The 19,350-nt window shown below is 41.1% G+C and overlaps 1 protein-coding gene across 4 annotated transcripts in view; it reads right to left on the reverse strand.

Moving 5' to 3' along the window:
• Positions 1 to 462: 462 nt before the first annotated feature.
• Positions 463 to 19,350, reverse strand: part of AACS (acetoacetyl-CoA synthetase) — a 36,529-nt gene continuing 17,641 nt past the window's right edge. Inside the window, exons 6-18 of one of the 4 annotated variants that reach the window (XM_062504236.1) lie at positions 17,725 to 17,839; positions 17,141 to 17,222; positions 16,887 to 17,034; positions 12,819 to 12,899; positions 11,520 to 11,644; positions 8,793 to 8,857; positions 8,495 to 8,617; positions 7,096 to 7,209; positions 6,803 to 6,928; positions 5,938 to 6,007; positions 5,192 to 5,250; positions 4,195 to 4,397; positions 463 to 1,663 (exon numbers count right to left, since the gene is read on the reverse strand). In XM_062504236.1, the coding sequence (XP_062360220.1) occupies positions 1,526 to 1,663; positions 4,195 to 4,397; positions 5,192 to 5,250; positions 5,938 to 6,007; positions 6,803 to 6,928; positions 7,096 to 7,209; positions 8,495 to 8,617; positions 8,793 to 8,857; positions 11,520 to 11,644; positions 12,819 to 12,899; positions 16,887 to 17,034; positions 17,141 to 17,222; positions 17,725 to 17,839 (1,449 nt within the window). In that variant the 3' untranslated portion in view covers positions 463 to 1,525. The remainder of the gene's footprint in view (positions 1,664 to 4,194; positions 4,398 to 5,191; positions 5,251 to 5,937; positions 6,008 to 6,802; positions 6,929 to 7,095; positions 7,210 to 8,494; positions 8,618 to 8,792; positions 8,858 to 11,519; positions 11,645 to 12,818; positions 12,900 to 16,886; positions 17,035 to 17,140; positions 17,223 to 17,724; positions 17,840 to 19,350) is intronic. The other 3 variants (XM_062504237.1, XM_062504239.1, XM_062504240.1) reach the window with 3 other exon arrangements.

Genomic DNA, 19,350 nt, shown 5'->3' on the forward strand with positions numbered 1-19,350 from the left:
GACATTTTGCATGAATTAAAGAACAATATAATGAAGTTTTAATGAATACAAAGTCACAATTAATGTAAAATTTATATACAGCAAGCCAGAAGGGGAAGGAATTAAATAGTATTTTAAACCACAGGTTAGTGGCAGTTTGACAGCCCCTTTTTATCCTTTCCTATTGGGTGCTTGGGATTTTTATTATCACATCAGCATGGCCTGACTTGGTAAAGTAGAGAAAGTACCAGCACAGAAAGCTTTGGACTAAGTTAAACTTGGATTAAACCCATTAAAATGAGTAACAAACTAAGTTAAAATTTTCTTCATGACACCCAGTCAAAAGGAAAATAAAGACAGCAACAGCTGAGATATGTAATATATAATTATATATATAAAGAACTGATTCCTTTTAATTAACTCTTTATCAACGCTGAATGCATTCAACACAATTCTAAGTACAATAATATTTCACCCACAAAATTCAAATAGTGCAGGAGACACTGAATGCCAGAGGGTTGGTACAACTACTGCAACTGTACTTTATGAAAAACAAAACACTTGAGTGCTTCCATTTCACTGTTTCAGTAAGCTCAGTTTTTTAATTACAGTATTTTTTCCCTTTATAAACTGGAGGGTTACAGACCTAGAAAAGGGGTCTCTCACTTTCAACATGACATTTAGTACAAAAAGTTACAAAACCCATCAGCTTTTAATAAAGAAACACCCTGGAATTCCTCAGCTAACCTTTGAGCCAATAAGGGACTTCAACCAAGGAAGCAAAATATCTTCCTCAACTGTAATTATGTTAATCCACAGTAATGACAGTAAATTCCATGGAAATAACCTGGAGTTACCCCAGGAGTAAGGAGGGAAAAGCTCCCTTCACCTTCTGAGCCCCCAGAAGTCTCTCAGCCAACAGCTTAAAACAATGGAAGGCTACAGCACAAAATGAAGCAGCAATTACCCTCAAAGGTACCACGAGATATTTCAAGACTGAAATGATTCTGAGCCAAGTCAAATGGGTTTAGTGCATTATGATTTGGCTTTATAAAAACATCTTAATGCACATTACACACAGAACACTTGCATGGTTCAGGGGCAAGAGGTTAAAATCACTGTGCATCCCTTACAGGGGACAAACACAGGGATTGAAAAATGTTGCTAAAAATCCAGTTTAAAAAAAAAAAAAGAAAGCAAACATTTTATCAAAGAAATATTCTATCTGCAACTAGTGGTGCTCCCATTTGATGGGCTGCTGATGTAAAGCTAAGCAGAAAAGATGCACTCACACATATATAAAAATCAAAACAGGCAGGTTTCTCCTTCCAGGCTGGAAAAAACCTTCAAAATATATGGCATATTTAACCAATAAAAGGGAGCTAAGCTTTACCCAAGCCTTTCATAATGCACTTCATGAAATATTTTTTTCCTTTTAAAAGAACCACTGGTATTAAATAGAGCTTTTTTCTTTACATACAGTATTGGTATATACAAAACAAATACAGAACAAAGACAGACACAAAAAACCCCCAAACAAGTGTCTTTAATAGTCTTGAAGCTCAGGAATATTTTGGTACAGGTCCAAAGCCTCTGGGTTTGAGAAGGCTCCCCGCTGCTCAACTTGTTTCCCTGCAATTATTTGCTTCACAGCTACTTCCACTTTCTTCCCATTTACTGTATACTGAAAAACAAAACCAGCAAAGAAAAATTACATTTTTCATGCAGTGGCTTTATGAAAATATTAATGAAACCCCCCACCAATTCCAGAACTCTATCAAAACTTAGCAGAATGCCTTCTTTTTTCTTACACTTGAAGCACTTCCTTCTGAAAATCACTTGAAGAGTAGGTAGAACTCAGAGTTTGTGTCAGTTTATTACTCCTACTGGAAGTTCTGTGAGAACATGATCAATCTCCAATATAAAACAACAAAACCAGATCAGAATCATGGTATAAACACAAAAATATTTGGTTTTTATGTTGTGACACATCCAACGCTCAAACGATTTGTTTTTTTAAAGGGTGGGCTCAAAAAACAAAGCCCAACTGCACTGGGCTTTAGAAGAAAACCAGGATTTTCTCATCTGAAAAGGACAGTTTTTCTAAAAGGCTGAAGTACAATTGAGCTTAAAAATTGTGCTTTACAGTTTTCAAGACAAACCATAACAAAAACTGTAACCAACAGAGTTCATCTCCACTTGTGAATCACACAAATTCCATTACACTGTGTGCCAAAGTAAGGACACTGCAGAAAAATCCCCAATTCCTCTCTTAGCATCAGAGCACTTATTTCTGACACAGCAAGGAGGATCTGCTCCAGTGTGCCAGGAGCAGCCAAGGCCCATCTTGGGTGATCTCTGTTTTTAGGGAGGCTTTCTGAGCCCCTTCCTTGTGCTGGTACCACTGAGACATTTTCTGGGGTGGCAGCTTGGAAAAGCTGGCACACAAATCCCTCAAAGTTTTTGGCTGCTCTGGGAACAGGACTCCTCCTGCTTTACTGAATCTGCCAGGCTGCTCCTGGCCTCCAAAGCCACTGAACCTCCTGAGTTCCAGGCACCACCACTGATCACTGGAGATCGTCCAGAGCCTGGTAAAATCATCCTCAGCACACCCTTGCAATATTGTCTTGATAAAAAAAAACAAAACCAAACTTTTCCTTACAAGATCTGCTGAAGACATGTATAATTCTACCCTCCTGAGCCACCTTCATCTCTCTTCTCAACAACCAGCATCCTAATTTTCACAGGTACCCAGAAACCACAACAGCTCAGCAGCCTGCAAGGGAACTGCCCCCTTTAAAAAAAATAATAAATAAGGCTATTCAAAGTAAGTTAGTTCACTTTAATCAGTAAATCCTGGGGATGATGACCAGCATGTTTATCTGGTCTGGACAGAACTAGACAGACTCACAATATGGTTTAAACACTGAATGTCCTACTGAAACCATGTTTTGTGCTACTCAATCATCTCAGCACAGCTGTATTGTTTCTAACAAAATAGTAGATCAGGATCAGATTGTATTTTCAGAGAAGGATTCAAACATTTCCAAAAACACCAGAAAATAGGCAGTTTCACTTCCAAGCAAAACTTTTAAAAGAAAGATGGGTGACAGCTTTGATCCCTTTACCACTGGCAGATGTATCTGGAAGGTAATTAAAATTCACTTAATTCAGTCAATGTGTGACCTAATTAATGATCTAAGCAGGCTCTCCTGAGGGGCAGCCCATCCCAAACACCTCCCTGCTGTACTTTCAGGTGATTCACACAGCTCACAAGTTCAACACTCCACTCAGAAGCTGAGCTGCAGCCCAGAAAATGGGAGCTTCAGGGAATTTTACACTCCTGCAACAACACTTTGAGCCAAGGACTATCTGCCAACAGCATCCTGAAACAAAATATACTCAAGAGATCAGGACCAGATCTTTCTGTGGACCATACAGTATTCCTGAACACTACAGCATTTCCACATGGAAACCCTGACTGCAGGAAGGGGTACCACTATCAAATGATGGCTCTGAAGTATCAAGTCTCTCCTCTAGACATGCTCAAATCCGTGCAAATGGACCTGGGGAAACCACACTCTGCACCCCCATTCTGCTGCTCAGTCATTGAGGAGACTGTAACATCAGAGAGGGCTATAAAATAGACATTCCAACTAAAGAGCTCACACAGAGCTCCAGCAGAACAGCACCAAAAGACTGAGCATGCAGAACCTCCAGCTACACTGATTTCTGCCCCTGAACAAGCACAATAATTTCATTTTAATTACTGTTACAGCAAAGACAGTGATAGAGCTAGATTTAAGTGTCTAAACAGATGTGAAAGTGAAATGGTTTACAAAATGATCTTCTGGATTTGCTGAGTGCTCTCAGCATTCCCAAGAATGTCACTTGTAACAGGAACACAAAAGGAAAATATGCTTATGGACAGCCAGAAAAGCCACAGTTAAAAGAAAATATTAAAAAGGTAATTTAAGAGGTTTAAGTACATATTACTGAGAAAACTCAACCCATTTAAAAAACAAAAAAACAGGCTTAGCTGAAGAGATGAAAAGATGTTGCTAGGCAACATAGACAAACTATTTATAAAGCTCGAATACACTTTCGAGATGCTAAAATTTCCACGTATGTGGGTTTGAAGAGCAGTGACAACTGCTCCTTAATTGCTATTCAAGGTGACAAAGAAAACAGCAGGCAGCCTTTTCCCTGACATACCGGGATGCCTTTGGTTTCCAGGATGAGGCTGGGGACGTGCCTGGCGGAGAGCGCCACGCGGATCGCGTCCTGGATGCGCTTCACCAGGCTGCGGCTGAAGGCGTGGCTGGAGGCCATCTTCAGGAACAGGATCACCCTCTCCTCCCCGTCCTTGTTGTACTGGGGGACGCACAGGCTGTCAGACACCTCCTCAAAGGCTTCCACTGCAAATGGAATCCTTGTTAGAGCCGGGGTTTTTTGGGTTTTTTTTTTTTTTTGGGCCGAGCTTCGGGTTTTTGCGGTTGTACGGGAATGAGAAAGTCACCTCCCCTGCGTGGGTGAAGGGAAGCTCTGCCTGGGTTGTCCTGCACTGAGCTTCACCTCTGCCTGCTCCGCTGAAATTTCAGCTCTTATGTGACAGTGCCAGGTTTAAGGAGCATTCGGGTTCGCAACAAAAATTTACTATTACTTCTGGGATAGATGTGGTTTGACACTAAGCCATTTTCTCTGGCTTTCCCCACTGCAGCACAGACAGGAGACAAAGTCCTGCTGACACAAGAACAAGGAGGCAACAGGTCCTCGAGTCTCAGATCACCACCTTTGCAGGGACAGCTTCCCCACCCTGTCACAACACTCTTTGAAATACAAAGCACAAGCTCGAGAAGGTTTCTGAGTTCTAACACTTCTAATTATCAGGAAACGCACAATAAAAACAGTCAAGAGCTTACTTTTAGGGGAAGAAAAGCCTCACAGGTTAGGGAAAAAAGAAAAAACCTGCTCCATAAAAGGTTGCTTTTGTATATCCCAACAGGTCACCTCCTACCCTACAGATACTTCAGGAAAGCAGCCAGTTTTAAGTTTACAAAATCAACTTTTACCGATGCTAACACTCTGTACTGTCTCACTTGAAAAAAGCAAGTTTTTTTCTTTCTTAATCCTTCTAAACACCTTTGTAATGCTTAAATTTCAGATTTAAGGCAATGTCATAGCTGGAAGAGGTGGAAAGTTGATTTCATACCTATGTTATAGATTTCAGAACTTCCAAATCTTACTCCATTTGGATTTAATGTACCATCACTGGAAAAAAAAAAAAAACACAAAAAAAAGCATTAGAGTGTGATTACAGCTCAATCAAGAGGAAAAATTGATGCAATTAACTAAGTCTCTAGTGAAAGCAAAACCACATCAGAAACAGAATTTTAGGAGAATTTGAATCAAAAAGGCATTTTACTCACTAGACTCAATCTGTACAGTGACCAGCAACATTATTAACTCACTGAACTCTGTTTCAAACAGCAACTTGGAAATTCAAACAGTAAATTCAATTCCAATTGTAATCCAGTAAATCCAATTGTAATTCCAGTAATTCCAACTGTGATCCTGAATGTCTGATCACTGACACAACATACCTGACCTTCTGTAAGGAAATTTTGCTGTAAAACAAGGGGGTGGCAAAGGCAAGGCCACAAAACAAGTTCCCAATTCACCACCTCCAAACTCCTGAGACCATTATGAACCATAGAACACAAAACCAAGACCAGTACAGCTCATAAATACAGAAGTGGGGCAGAACCTCAAAACGAGCTCCCTTCTCCCAAATTCAGCTGCTCTGATTAATTTAAGGGTGGAAATCTACAATGTGGGATTCAATAAAATTACCAGGAAGCCAAGAAGGGTGACAGAATCATTTGCACTTTACTCCTAGGTGAAGACTGCAAATTTGAACACTTGTTTCCTCCAAACTCTCCCACCAGAACACTGTACCTGCGACCCAGCATGACAATTCCTCCAGTCTTGGGGTTAATTTTGCAGAAATCACCATGGGCCCAAACACCTGGCAGGGAATGACAAAGGTTAAGCAGCTGATTTCTCCACGCAGTCACAGCAGACATTGTGTAACTCAGCTGGCATTAACTGAGTGAAATACAACTGATGTACTCTGAGCAATGCCCCCAGCAGTGGAAGAAGTTTCCACATCCAAAAAACAGCAGCTGGAGATGCTGCTCCTAAAAAATCCCTGTCCCAGAGGCACCAGGGATTTTGGCATTGCTGTGCCACATCAGGAAAAGCCCTGGATGAACAGAGTCCTGCACAATTACTAAGAAAAGCCTCTGCTCCACAGGTGCCTGTTACTTTATTCTGCAGAAGGCTAAGGATGCAGAATATGCATGTCTGAGGCAAATTGTATTTAATATCTATTTAATCCTCACGCTAATGAGGTAGCAGGTCAGCACTGATCCCTTGGGACTGACTCCTGCAGGCAGGCAGGAGCAGCCTGGCAGAGGTGCAGCAGCACTCATTAACAGCTGATTGCTACCTGACCCATCCCATCTCACACCCAAGCTGTGCCAAGCAGTCTGTGCCTGCACTGCAGACTGGGACAGGCAGATCTGCCCAATGAGAGCAGCAGCAAAACTGGATGAGAGCTTTGCAGAGATCCTTACTGGGTTTATTTGGATCTCTGTTCAAAACAAAGCACGAGAAAACAGAGTGAGGTATTATGAAACACCGTGGAGTTCTCACCCTGGTGGGACTCAAAGCTGCACCTGTGGCTGTCACTGGGCAGCAGAAAAAAAATCCCTGGGCCTCCCCTTACAGTGTGCCTCATCCAAAGGCCTTCCTTACACACCTGGGAATTTGGAAAAATAAGCCTTTCTGTATTTGTTTCCATTCTCATCGTTCCAGAAGTGTGTGGGCTGACAGGGAATGGGCTTGGTGCAAACCAGCTCTCCACTTTCACCCCAAACTGGTTTTCCTGTTGGTAAAAAGAAAAAGGCATTTTCCACATTTCCTTTCTGTAGTAACAGAGTAACAAAGCAAAAATAACAGTAACAAACCAAAGAGCAACACTTATTGCTTGTTGTTAAAGACCATCCAGCTACGGTTTTATTAAGTGTGCACAGTGTTCTGAATCATAGTTACCTTCATCATTCCATGCTTCTACAGCCATTCCAAGATTTCTGGCCTGAATTTCTCCTTTGTAAACAGGAACCGTAACATTGTGACCCATAAAACATGAAATTATATCTGTTCCACCTGCAACAAAAGAAATCCATTTAGAATATACAGTATTTTCTGGGAAAAGCAAACCTGAAGACTACCTAGGAACTCTGGCACAGCCAACTGCCAACCTTTGCCAAAGGCTTCTGATCCACAGTAAGCAGAATAGAATAAATAGCATTATCTAGGATGTTGTGACTTTTATTAAAAGGTTTCCTTCCTTACTTTACATATCTTGTTATATGTGTATGCCTTTCATGCAAAACTATCCCTTAAGGCATAACTTCTCTTTTCAGTCTCTTTAATCTCATTTAAGGAAATTTCCATTTATAGGAGAGAGAAAATAAACAGGCCCTACTTTACAGAATTCAAATATTTACAGAATTACTTAGAAATGTTTTCTTGTTTGTTTTCATTAGTTTTAAGTGACCAGTCAAGGTATCCTACTACATTTATTTAGCTTTTATACCTTATCAGCATGGGAAGAGGGGAGCCAGGCCTTCAGGATGAACAGTTATCTTAAGAAAAATAGATACTGTCAAAGTGCTTACTTAACTGGAGTATTTATAGTCTTTCTAGGACTTCATGGAAGAGAATTAAGACACAAATCAATCATGTCAGCTTTTCTCAAAAATAGGCTTCTGCATTTGAGTCTATTAAAGACTGTAGTAGCAAGTTCTAGATTCAGTACTACTCTTGCTGAGCCCAGAGTCTGAGATAACTTCAGTAGCAGAAGAGTTGTATTTTTATAAAATCAAACTGAGTTTAAAAGCCCTTTGAAAAAGCCAGTCCTTGTTACAAAGCAAAATGAGGAGTGCTGTGGTGGACCTGACATGAGCAGAAGTTGCCTCAGCCAGCACTGCTCACAACAAACTACACAGCATGGGGGCTTGATATTTCTCTAATTATATAATCTACTAAAAAAAATCCGTCTGCAGTGCCAATTACTTGGCACAAAAGAACTGAAATGGGAACTCTCCAAGAGGTATTTTCTGCTAAAGTCAGCTATATGCAGAACAGTATGTTCTGTAGGTTAACAGACTCTTTGCTTGATCTCACCCTGCCACCCCTAAGGACAGCCAGTCAAAATAAATGATCATACTTAAAATCCAAAACATCCACCAAAAACACTTTGGAGTGCTTGAGTTCCATTATGGCACAGTGAATTATGCAGAAAAACCTCAGAACTAAAGACAGCTCATTCCAGTTTAACTACAACCAATCCCAAATGATCCAAAGGCTTAAGCTTCCCAAACAAGCAGGAAGGAACAGCACAGGCAATCAGAGAATTTACTGAGATGCTGCAGCACAGAAGCCTCACCTGAAATGGATCCCAGGAGGACACTGCTTTTTATGTGTTTGTAGACATACTCATAGCTTTGAGATTTGAGAGGTGATCCTGTCGACAGGATAGTGTGGAGTGTTTGGAGATTGTGTGTTTCACCTTTAAAAGGAGAAAAGCAACACAGGTTAAGGCAGCGTTTTTCTAAGTGTTTGGAACTATCTGTCATTACAATCCAGAATAATGACAAAGGACTGTGACAAGACAGGGAGCCAGAACCAGGAGAGGAAAGCTAGGAGGGAGGACAGAAGGGATTCACCAACTTTTTGAAGCTTACATGGTTTTAAATTTTTCTCTTCTAGCACAGCCAGCCACTTTGCACCAGTCCCAAGGATGGTGATCCTAGAGTGGAAAAAAAAAAAGTTTACTTGTTTTGCATATTTAAATATGCTAAGAGCCTAAAGACCTGCAATTCCCACTGCAGTGAGCAGAGACTGTTACACACTCTGTACGTGCATTAGACAAACAATGCAGCCTCTTAGAGCTTCCCAAGTGCAAAGCACATCCTTTTGAACTATCAAAATCAGTCAGATCAAACGTCATCTCTGCAGCTTTGAAACTTTTAACTCTATCTTTAAATATTAAGCAAAGCTTTCCCATCTCACAAAGACATTCATTTACATTTACAGGAATTTGTAACTGCACAACACTCCAAAGACATCACAAAATGTTATGATGTTTACTTTATTAATGGGCCATAGTTTTCCAAGAGTGCCTTGGTATAGTCTTCCACAGTAAAACTTTTTTTCAGGGCACAGTTTGACAAAAAAATTACTCTGGAACAGCAACCAGTGATTTTCTGGAGATACCTGTTCAGGTTCCAGTGGTGAAAGCCTGAGCTGCCCATGCCTACATGAACAGGAAGCTTGGCCCAACTGAACAATCCTGCCCTTGCAAAGCGTATTTAGAGCTCTTCAATGCAATACAATTAAAATTTGAAACAAAGACTGTTTCTTCCATCTGCCAATGGAATTGCCAGTTTAATGCTCCTGCTGACATTCAGGAAATCCTCTTGCCCGGCTTCTGCTAATTCATTTTACATTTCAGCAATAAACTCACTCAAGATGAAGAGGGAGATGAGGATAAGGGACACAGCCTGAGTGCACAGAGCACAGGCAACACCAGCAGAGCTTAAATAAGATTCTGCTAGGTTGGCTGTGACTCCAAAGGCAGGATGGGAGGTAGGGCACTGCTCCAGGCAAGAAGGGAATATTTCAAACACTGCCAAAAGGGGATCCCTTCCTTTGCAATGCTGGGGGAACATCCCCTCAGGTAGGAACAGGTTCCTTGCATAAACACATGAGCGCACACAAATTTATCAGGCACATGGGGAGGTCACACAGAATGGTTTGGACTGGAAAGAACCTTAAAAGGTCATCTGGTTCCAATCCCTGCCATGAGAAGGGAACCTCCCCCCCTAGATCCCCCAGCCCAGTGCTCTTCAGCTACCCTGTACACTGTTCATACCAACTATTTTTACTCTTGTGTAACATCTCACTTTGCTTCCATGCCTCAAACCAGTGCTTATTTTACATTAGAATACAAAATACTTCTCTATTTTAAGCTCTTTGACACTTCCTCTACAGCACATGTAGAGCCAAATCTCCCTTTATTTCCTTCCAAATGCTACATAACTGCATTTAGTCACCATCCACCAATTCCCCTGCACAGATCATTACTGGGTGACCACTTGAGTCGTTCTTGCCACGCAGGATGAGATATCCTGATGGCACCCTGAGAATATGCCCTCTGAAGGAAACTGTGGTGCATCTCCAGAGAATAAGGTAATCTTCACATGTTGGAGCCTTTTTTTTTTTAACATATTTAACATATGAGTGAGCTGGGAACAGACTGCATGATGAAGCAGCACCCAGATGGTCACCGCTTTTAGCGCCAGATTACAAAAGTGAGACATGCAGACACGTTTATCTTCACTTGTTTTTGGCATGTGGAAACAATGCTTAAAAATAAGATGGGTTGTTTCTCAATTCTCATTTTTTAGCCTGTTGTTCTATCAGGGTTTCTTGGGGGGGAGAATGAAGAATGGTTGAATTTTGTAGGTTTATTTTGTGCCTTTTTTTTTTTAATTTACTGGAAGCATTTTGACTTGGCATTAAGCTTCAGTTATAATAGCCAGAGACAAAATGTCAGTCTTTAAATATTACATGTCACAAAAGACAGTGAAGTTTAAATTATTAATCATGCAGAGTCAGAAAGTGAATCTTTTGTCATCCACTTTCCACCACAAACAATTTTAATTATCAATTAAAAATGACACTCATTTTACTGGTAATAAAATTTAAATTTACTCCTTACGTGCAGCTGGAAAAATAGCAAAGTTACAAAATAAATTTAAAAAATTGAAGTTTAACAAAGTGTGCAAAGCTAAATGAAATCACAGGGTTTTACAGCTGTTTATCTGCTACCTGCCATTTCTCTAAGCTTCAAGAAAGGGTGCTGTGAGCATTTTCAGGCACAAAAAAATGGCATGAAACAATTACTGAACAGCTTATCAGCATGAATTAGGCATTAAAGATTAAAAAGCAAAATATGAAAATATAAGCAGCCCTGCTGAGCCCTTCCAGACAATTTATGTCTTTAAGTCAAATTTCTATATTAAAATCTTAGGTTGAGCTGCTTGGAAAAAGAATTCTTATTTACTAAGTTCTGAGTGTGCTGAGAAATTACTCTTCAGATTGCTCCCAATTACTGCCTTTTGAAAAGGTTGCTCTTGAAAACTATTGAACCAAGAGTCTTTGTTTGCCTGCAATTCTAATACCTGACTCCAATTTGAAACAATCAGCTCTTTGTCTCTCCTCCTCTCTCAGAAATGTTTTAGTACAAATTTTTAAAAGCAGTTCCACCCAAGGCTGAGCCAAAAGATAAACTGCCTCATGCTGTGCATGAGTTCCTGACCAAGAGAACAGCACTTTTCAGTGAGGCTGCTTGGGTCAGTGTGACAGGAGCCACTGCCATCACCCTTTATTGAACCCTGGATACGTACCCTAGCCTGTCAGTCAGGTCCCAGAGCACATTTGGTGAAGGAATTAGAGGAGATCCATCATACAGGACCACTGAAGCTCCTGTAGCAAGTGCAGACACCAGCCAATTCCACATCATCCAGCCAATCTGGAGGAGAGAACACCCCTGTGAGTTTGTCACTGCCTGCAGTCCTGGCAGCCCCAGCACAGCCCCAGCAGTGCTGCCTGCTGGCACAGACACTTCACCTGATGCTTTTTTTTAAACTCTTTAAGACAATCCCTTGCAATAAAAGATTTTAACACACAAAGCGTACTTTTGGATTTGTATGAAAAGTTGTCCCACTTTTACAGAAAAAGCAGGAGCTACAGGCAACTCTAAAAGGATTCAGTGGTGCAGATCTTGGCAGAAGCTGGACCCAAGCATGATCCCTGCCCTTATGCAGGAGGTGCCACCTTCCCCTCCACTTCCTTGCCTACAGTTTCCTTGCTGTTAAACCCACACCACTGATTTTGTCTGATCATATCAGCAAGCAAGGCTGAAGCTCTGCTCATCCTCTCACCTGTCCCAGGCCTGCATCAGCTGCAGGCTCCTGATGGATGCTGATCTAACTGATCCTTACAAACACCTCATGAGATGGGGATTCCACACCTCCCTGCACACACAGCTTTGGAGCACGAGGCAGGAGACAGGACAACTGGGAGACAAGGCAATTACCATGATCCCTCCATGGAGATACTGCAAACTGACTAGTCGTGTTAAAATTCAGAGGAGAACTCATGAGGAAAGACACCAGCCTTCTCAAACTGCTGCAGTCACAGAAGGCTTAGGAATCATTTTTCTTCATCACAGCATTAGGGAAAACACCCCCCACCACATAACTGAACTCCACACAGATGAGGTTTATCCCCTTTCCTTTATCAAACTTAGAGCTGGGCAGCTTCTTTCCTCAAAACCAAAACAGAAACATAACAAATTCTCATCTTCAGCATGACCTAGCCCTGTGGGAAGGTGGAATCTGATTTGTAGGTGATATCGATGAGGCAGCTTGATCAATAACCCTAAGAGACTAAAAATCAATCCATTTTCTTCACCAGTTAGGTCAAAAACATTTAACATGGGTTTGACCTTTCATCAGAAAGGTCCCTGTTGCATTTTGTTATTTTACCCAATTTTTTTTTTTAACTCGGATGGGACAACCCCTTACAGTAAAAAAAAATTAACACACAAACAAGTATACTTGTGGATTTGTATGAAAAGTTGTCCCATCTTTACAGGAAATAGATGTTACAGTGTTTTTAAAAACCCCTCAAGCCCCACTTGCCGTTGTGTAGTACATAATGACATCATTGCTGCTCATGTTGCCATGAAGAATGTGTTCCTTCAGGTGCTGTATTAGGGTACCCTGCAAAAAGAGTGAAAGGAAAATAAAAGATCACATAAATGAAAAGCAAAATTCTGACAGCACAGTAAGACTTTAAAAAACACTAACACAATCAATAGCTTGCAGGATGTACTCCAGGATTACAGCAAGTATTTCTTTTAACTACAACTGAAGTAAATCCCAGGGCCTGTCTAACAGCAGCAGCAATTGCATTCTCTATTTTCTCACATAACTTTTCAGCCTCTCTCATTAGACCTCAGCAACTCCCACTACACATCACTTTCAATCCATGGAATAAACAACTCCCTTCCCTCCAACTCCACACAGCATCACAGTTGCAGAGTACTCCATGCAGACCCTAATTTTAACAGCAGGCTTTCAGCAGTCAGATTTTCAAGAGAAGCCCTTTGACAGATTCATTTTCAGTGTATTTGGGCAATAGGAGGAGTGAAGGACTGAGAGCTGCCATAAAATGCAGCAGCTGCTAAACATTAGCACCATGTGTCCAAATTATCTTATCTATTAACATCTAGGAGACAAAAGATCTGACAGTACAGATCTCTTGTAAACACTGGAGTGACTAGAAATGTGAAATGTCTCAGTGCTCACAGCATCAATATTAATAATGTCCTGAAATCTATTACTTCCTTTTGTTGGAAATGCTACTAAACCACCTTCCTGATCATCAGTAAAGCATAACTTGCTGGGATAAATAAATTTACAGACTACTTCATTAAGTCACTTCACTGCAGTGACAAATTAATGTAGCCAATGTTAAAATAAAAAATGGTTTTTGCGTTTATGCAAGGAGTCACAGTGAAACTATTAAGAGCCTCATGAGCATGAAACAAGATTTACACTGAAAGAAAACAGATTACAGATAAACATTCGAAATGAAAAAGGAGACTCATAAAACTGGCACACGCTTTGGGAGAAAAAGCAGAAAACATTAAATAAAAATAAAGGAGTAAATCTTATTTTCACTTCACTGCTCAAAGGAACCAGGTCTGAATTCACCTACTGCTGTTTGAACACCCTCAGCTGTCACAAGGCTGCCATCTAGCTACAGCTGCCATCTTATACAGCTGAGAACCACCCGAAAAACCGGGATTTGGAACCACTGTGTCAAACTGAACTGGGAAGGTTTGCCAAAAGAATTGCAGGTGTTGGTGTAATTACTGCATCTATAAGTGAAAGCACATTGTCCCTGCAGGAGATTCTGAAAGAGCCACACAGAACAACAAAATTAAAAGTCATATTCAATTCAGATAAATACTGGTTTTCTTTTTCCTTCGTTTAGTTTTTGCTACTTCAGTTTTGGAGCCAAAAGGGGATTTTAAACAATGGTTTTAGATACAGACTATGAACAATTTCCCTGCAAAACCTGGCACATCTCAGGCTGGAAACAAAAGGACTCTGGGAGTAGGCAGAGCTGCTCTAAACTCACAGCCCAAAACGCTCTCTCGAGTTAATTTATAGGACTCGTTTATTTCTAGGACTTTTATGATTCTCCAAATAAACCCCAAGCATTTATCACTTCACACTAGACCTGGCAGCTGATAAAACTCCCTGCTCTGCTGGTCCTCCTTGGGACCAGCCTAGGGCTGGTGAAGTGCTGAGCATCTGGAGTGTGAGAAAGCAGCAGGCACAGCTGCTGCTGAGCCCAGCACAGCCCAGGAGGGACCAGTGCTGAGCACCTGCACAGCTCAGAGAGCCAGGAGCAGCTCCTCAGGGCTGGCTCAGAGCAGCAGTGCTCTCCAGCAGAGTCTGAGCATCAAAGGGCCCCAGAGTGATTTTCCTGCAGCTACACGAGGAGTCTGCAGCAGTGCAAAGGTTTAAGCCCAAGCCTTGCAAGTCCTTGAGATGGACAGACATGAACTGAAGAGGATTTCAAAATTCTCTTCTTAGCTGGGAGCATGGAATAACTGGAAAGAGGCCTGATATGAATGAGGCAAGAAGAAGAATCGATGTTTTTAGGACTAAAAACATCTTTCTGCAGTATATACCCATAAAAGCAGTCAAACATGCAGCTTTGCTTCTAGGATCCCAAAACAAAACAATTCCTCTGAGCCAATGTTTCTTAAATGATCTCCCATGACCTGGCTTCATTTTCTTTATTTATGTATGCCATTTCACTGTGTAGCAAGAAAAGAGACCAGAAACATACTGCAGAATTAGATAAACTGAGCTGTGGATTCAAAATAAGCTGCCTATTGGCATCTAAAATCAGTACAGTAACAAACCAGCATTGGAACATACTATAAATAAGCAATAATTGAAATGTCTTCAAAATGTCATCTCTTCTTGCTGTTTTCACTACGAGAAAAACACTTGGTTTAAACTAAGGCTTAAGGAAAATAAAACAATGACAGAAGGATAATTCTGCCTTTTTTTTTAATCAAATCAATGCAAATCATCCTATTAATTCCAGTGGAAACAAGATTAAGCTTAGAACAAACAGATAAACCCAAAGAAGTGTGTAAAAGGCATCTAAAAATTTACTTGGATGGACTTTGAGTAGGCCCTATTCAAACAGGTCCCTAATTCAACAATTTGCTTTTCAGCCAGAGGTGTTAGCACCAGAAAAGAAATCATTCTCCACAGCTACAGAGCTGCTCAGTGGGACGAGAATCATCACAAACAACAGATCTTATTCACCCATCCATCCATCCATCCATCCCCTGCTCTCCTCCCCAGCAAGGATGAGTAGTCTGGACCTAAACTCTAAGGTAGTTCTGTACATGATTCAGCTGGAGGGCAGAGTTATGACTCAGGGCAAACTAACACAGGTAACATGGGAAGACAAAAAACTCTGCACAAGAAAAGTCCTATTGACTGATCTACAGGTATTTTTCATCTCTTCTGTTTATCACCCATCATCACAAAACACCAGTCCTGTTTTTGCTAATCTACCTCTGCAAGTATTTATCCAGTCTAAAGCCAGCACAGCTTCAAAACAGCTGTCAAACTTCAAAACACACCTCCTTTCTTCCTCACAAACACTGGATTTGTGTCCCAAAGGGACAATTTCATACATCATGTGCTGCCTGGTATGATCTCCTACTGACTGATAATACATAAAGCAGGGTTTACAGGCAGCAGGGGATTTGTCTGGGGGCAAATCCTTCAGTCCCAGCCATCAAAGAGAGGCAGGAAACACACACTGGAGGCACAGCAGCAAAGTATCCTGCCCTCAGGCCACCCAGCCCTGCAGGATGCTCATCCTGACTTGCAGAGCAAACAGCAGCAATGTGCAGTTGCATTTATACATATTGGTACCAGTGCTCTAGACATCACATCCTGCCTGCCTTAAATAGGGAACAAACTGCCTTTTATTAAGGATTATATTCAAGTTTCAACACTGCTGCAGTCTCTTCCTCTACTTTTAGAGCTTTAGAACATCAGAAGCAAGTGGAAAGCATGTGAGCAATGGTCATTCTGGCACCAATACCAGATATTATCTTTAGCCACAAGACACTGCCTCAAGCAGTTTCCATACAACACAAAACCTACACTCAAGGAGATTGTAGCTCTCTGGCTTCCTTCCTGAAAGGACTGATGAGGATGACATACTCTAAACCAATAAACAAAGTAATGTTCAAGGTAAAAATATCATCCAGATAAGAACTGCAAGCTCCCCATGGGCCTCAAGCTAACAATGTCCAAAAATCATTTGCAAACACCCAATTCAAGTTCTTTGGCTTTTCTTCAAGTATCAGTCAGGCCACTTCTACTGGTGCTTTTGTGAATGACACTTGCACTCAAAACACCTGGCATCTGAAAGGCCTCCACACACTGACTTCTAAACCAAAATATCTTGTATCCTTACCAATCCACACTTGCTTTCAGACAGCCACTAAGAAATAAAAAAGGTCCAGCGTCAAGTTACTGAAAAACTGTCAGCAATCAATTCTTCCTTAAAATACACCATGGTGTGATGCTGTTAAAGGAAAAATGTAAGCCAAGCAGTCAGGCAGAGCCAGTGCAGCTCCAGGAGGGAGGACATACCCCTGCTGAGTGAACCATGCATTTTGGTGCCCCTGTGGTGCCTGAGGAATACATGATAAAGAGAGGATGGCTGAAAGGCAGCTGCTCAAACTCCAGCTGGGGAGCCTGGTCTCCTTTCCCAGTGGCAAGGAAATCTTCTAAAAAGACACTGCATAAGGAGGAGAGGAAAAAAAAGGAACATTTCAAAACTTTCTGAAAGCATTATCTCAGCCCATGTGTAAGATGACCTCTGTACCCAATAGTGTTCCCATTACCTGTTTGGAATTTTAGAAATATCTATGGTTTCTCTTGAAGATACATATGGAATCACCACCACTTTTTTTAGGTCTGGAAGCCCTGGAAGAATGAAGAAAACAATTCTTTCCTACATTCAGTTACATCAGCAAAGTTTTTTTTTCCTGCCTGATTGAGTTGTACAGTGTAACACACTAAGTAACAGATATAATTCTGATGCACTGAGCACTGAAACCCCAGAGGACTGGATTGTTACCCAAGATGTAATTTACTCAATGCTGCCAGCCTTTTATGTGTAAATCTGCAAGCTTTAATGCTGTAATATCTCCCATTTATCTTCACCAGCACTTTGCTAGAGCTTAAAAACACCATCTCAGCCCCTGCTCCCACTGTTGGCTAATTTCTGATGATCTATTAAAGTTAAGCAAGCAGAAGACTGTTAGAATTACAGAAAAAAAAACCATCCAGCTTTCACCCAGATCTGTTCTGAAAACTTCAGTGACCACTGTGCCACTGTAAAGGAAGGAAGGACAGCAACAAGCAGTGGCAGTGCAGCCTCTGAGTGCTCACAGAAGCACAGACCAGGTGGGATGCAGTGAAATACCTTTTACTACCCTCAGCAGCTTTTCCAAGTGGTTGTGTTCTTTGCCGTTGTATATAACAGCTTCGACAGAGAAGATGAGCTTAGGCTGAATTTGGGAAAATCTGTCCAGTACACCCTAGGCATAAAGAGAAAAGTGTGTTAAAAAAATGAAATTAACTGCTACAGTAGGAAACTTCAGTGGGTGCTAAATGCAAGTTTCAAAACAAGCTAGGAATAAGGACAATAATTACCAGGAGAGTTGTTGAAAGACTGCCTGCTTGTCTTCCACTCACACAAGACCTCTGAAGAAGAGGTTTGTAACAATCTCTTTCATGACCCCCACACAGATCAACCAATGATAAAACCCCCACAGATCACAGAACATGCTTTAGGGAAGGGCCCAGCTCACAAAGTTCTAAACAGCTAAAAAAAAAAAAAAAAAAAATCACCTTGCAAGTCAGGTTAGACTTCTGTAAAGAGGACAAGCAGCTGTGATGTGAGCAGGAATGGTTGTCCATGAGGGTGCACAGAACTCCTGGCTGCACCTGCAGAAGGAGCTCCACGTGCCCCAAGCCCTCTGACAGCACCAGGGCTGGGGGGGACAAACACCAGTCTTGGGGGAGATGGATTTGTGTGCTGGGATGGCCCCCCACATGAACTGCAGCTTTGTTCTGCCACCATTAACAAAGCTAAACTCACCACTGGTTTTTAGTAAAATAAATTGATGCTGAACACACAGGCTACCAACAAAAGATAGCACAGCTCCTTCACAATCTCTGCAGCACAACACATTCAAAAGCTAAGTTGTCAGGTGTCTCCTCCAGCTTATACTGTGTTCAGGAGTTTACCACAGCTATCATCCTATTTGAGATTAAAACCCTTGTGGCATTTACTTTTTTCCCATGTACACTGCATGCAGCAGCCTACCAGAAATGGATCTTTTTGTATTCAACAGCAAGAAGCAAATCCTTTCAATAAAAGCTCTCAGCACACTGATGTTCAAACCTCTCTAGCTCCATTACTTGAAGCATTAAGAACTACAAGATTACACAATACTGTAAAATTGTCAGCTAAGTGTTCAAGAACAATCTCCTAAATCATGTTGCAGAAATCAGACTTGAGTCATCTGCTTATTCTTCCCAGCATTCTTTATTCCTCTGTTTTCTATTTTGCCCTCTACATTGCAGCCAAAATGAGAAACAAATTATTACCAAATCAGAAGATAAAAGCAAAAACATCACAATCAACTCATCTGTTACAAACTCCTCTCCAAGCTGGGCTGCTCAGCATTGCAAAAAAATCTGCTGCAAAAGGACAGGAGTCATGCCCTAGTGATTTCTCCATGCTGTCTCCTCAGCAAACCACAGGTAAGGTATAGGGACATGGCTAAATAAAATTGTATTAGCTGACAATGTCACTTAACAGATTTCCCTCCTGTTAAAGACATACTTCCATTTCCTTGTTCACATAAGACAACACAGCAACAATATACTGACATTCAAATTTATCCATTACTTTAAAACAAAAAAAAACCCACCAGAACCTGTTCTGGTAACAGAAGTAGTTTTCAAGAAGCCCCTAGTGTGTTACCTAACTAACCCAGAAACAGATTTCATTAGTACATTACAGTATTAATGCATCAAGTCA

Source organism: Cinclus cinclus, chromosome 17, assembly GCF_963662255.1.
Source record: "Cinclus cinclus chromosome 17, bCinCin1.1, whole genome shotgun sequence".
NCBI lineage: Eukaryota > Metazoa > Chordata > Aves > Passeriformes > Cinclidae > Cinclus > Cinclus cinclus.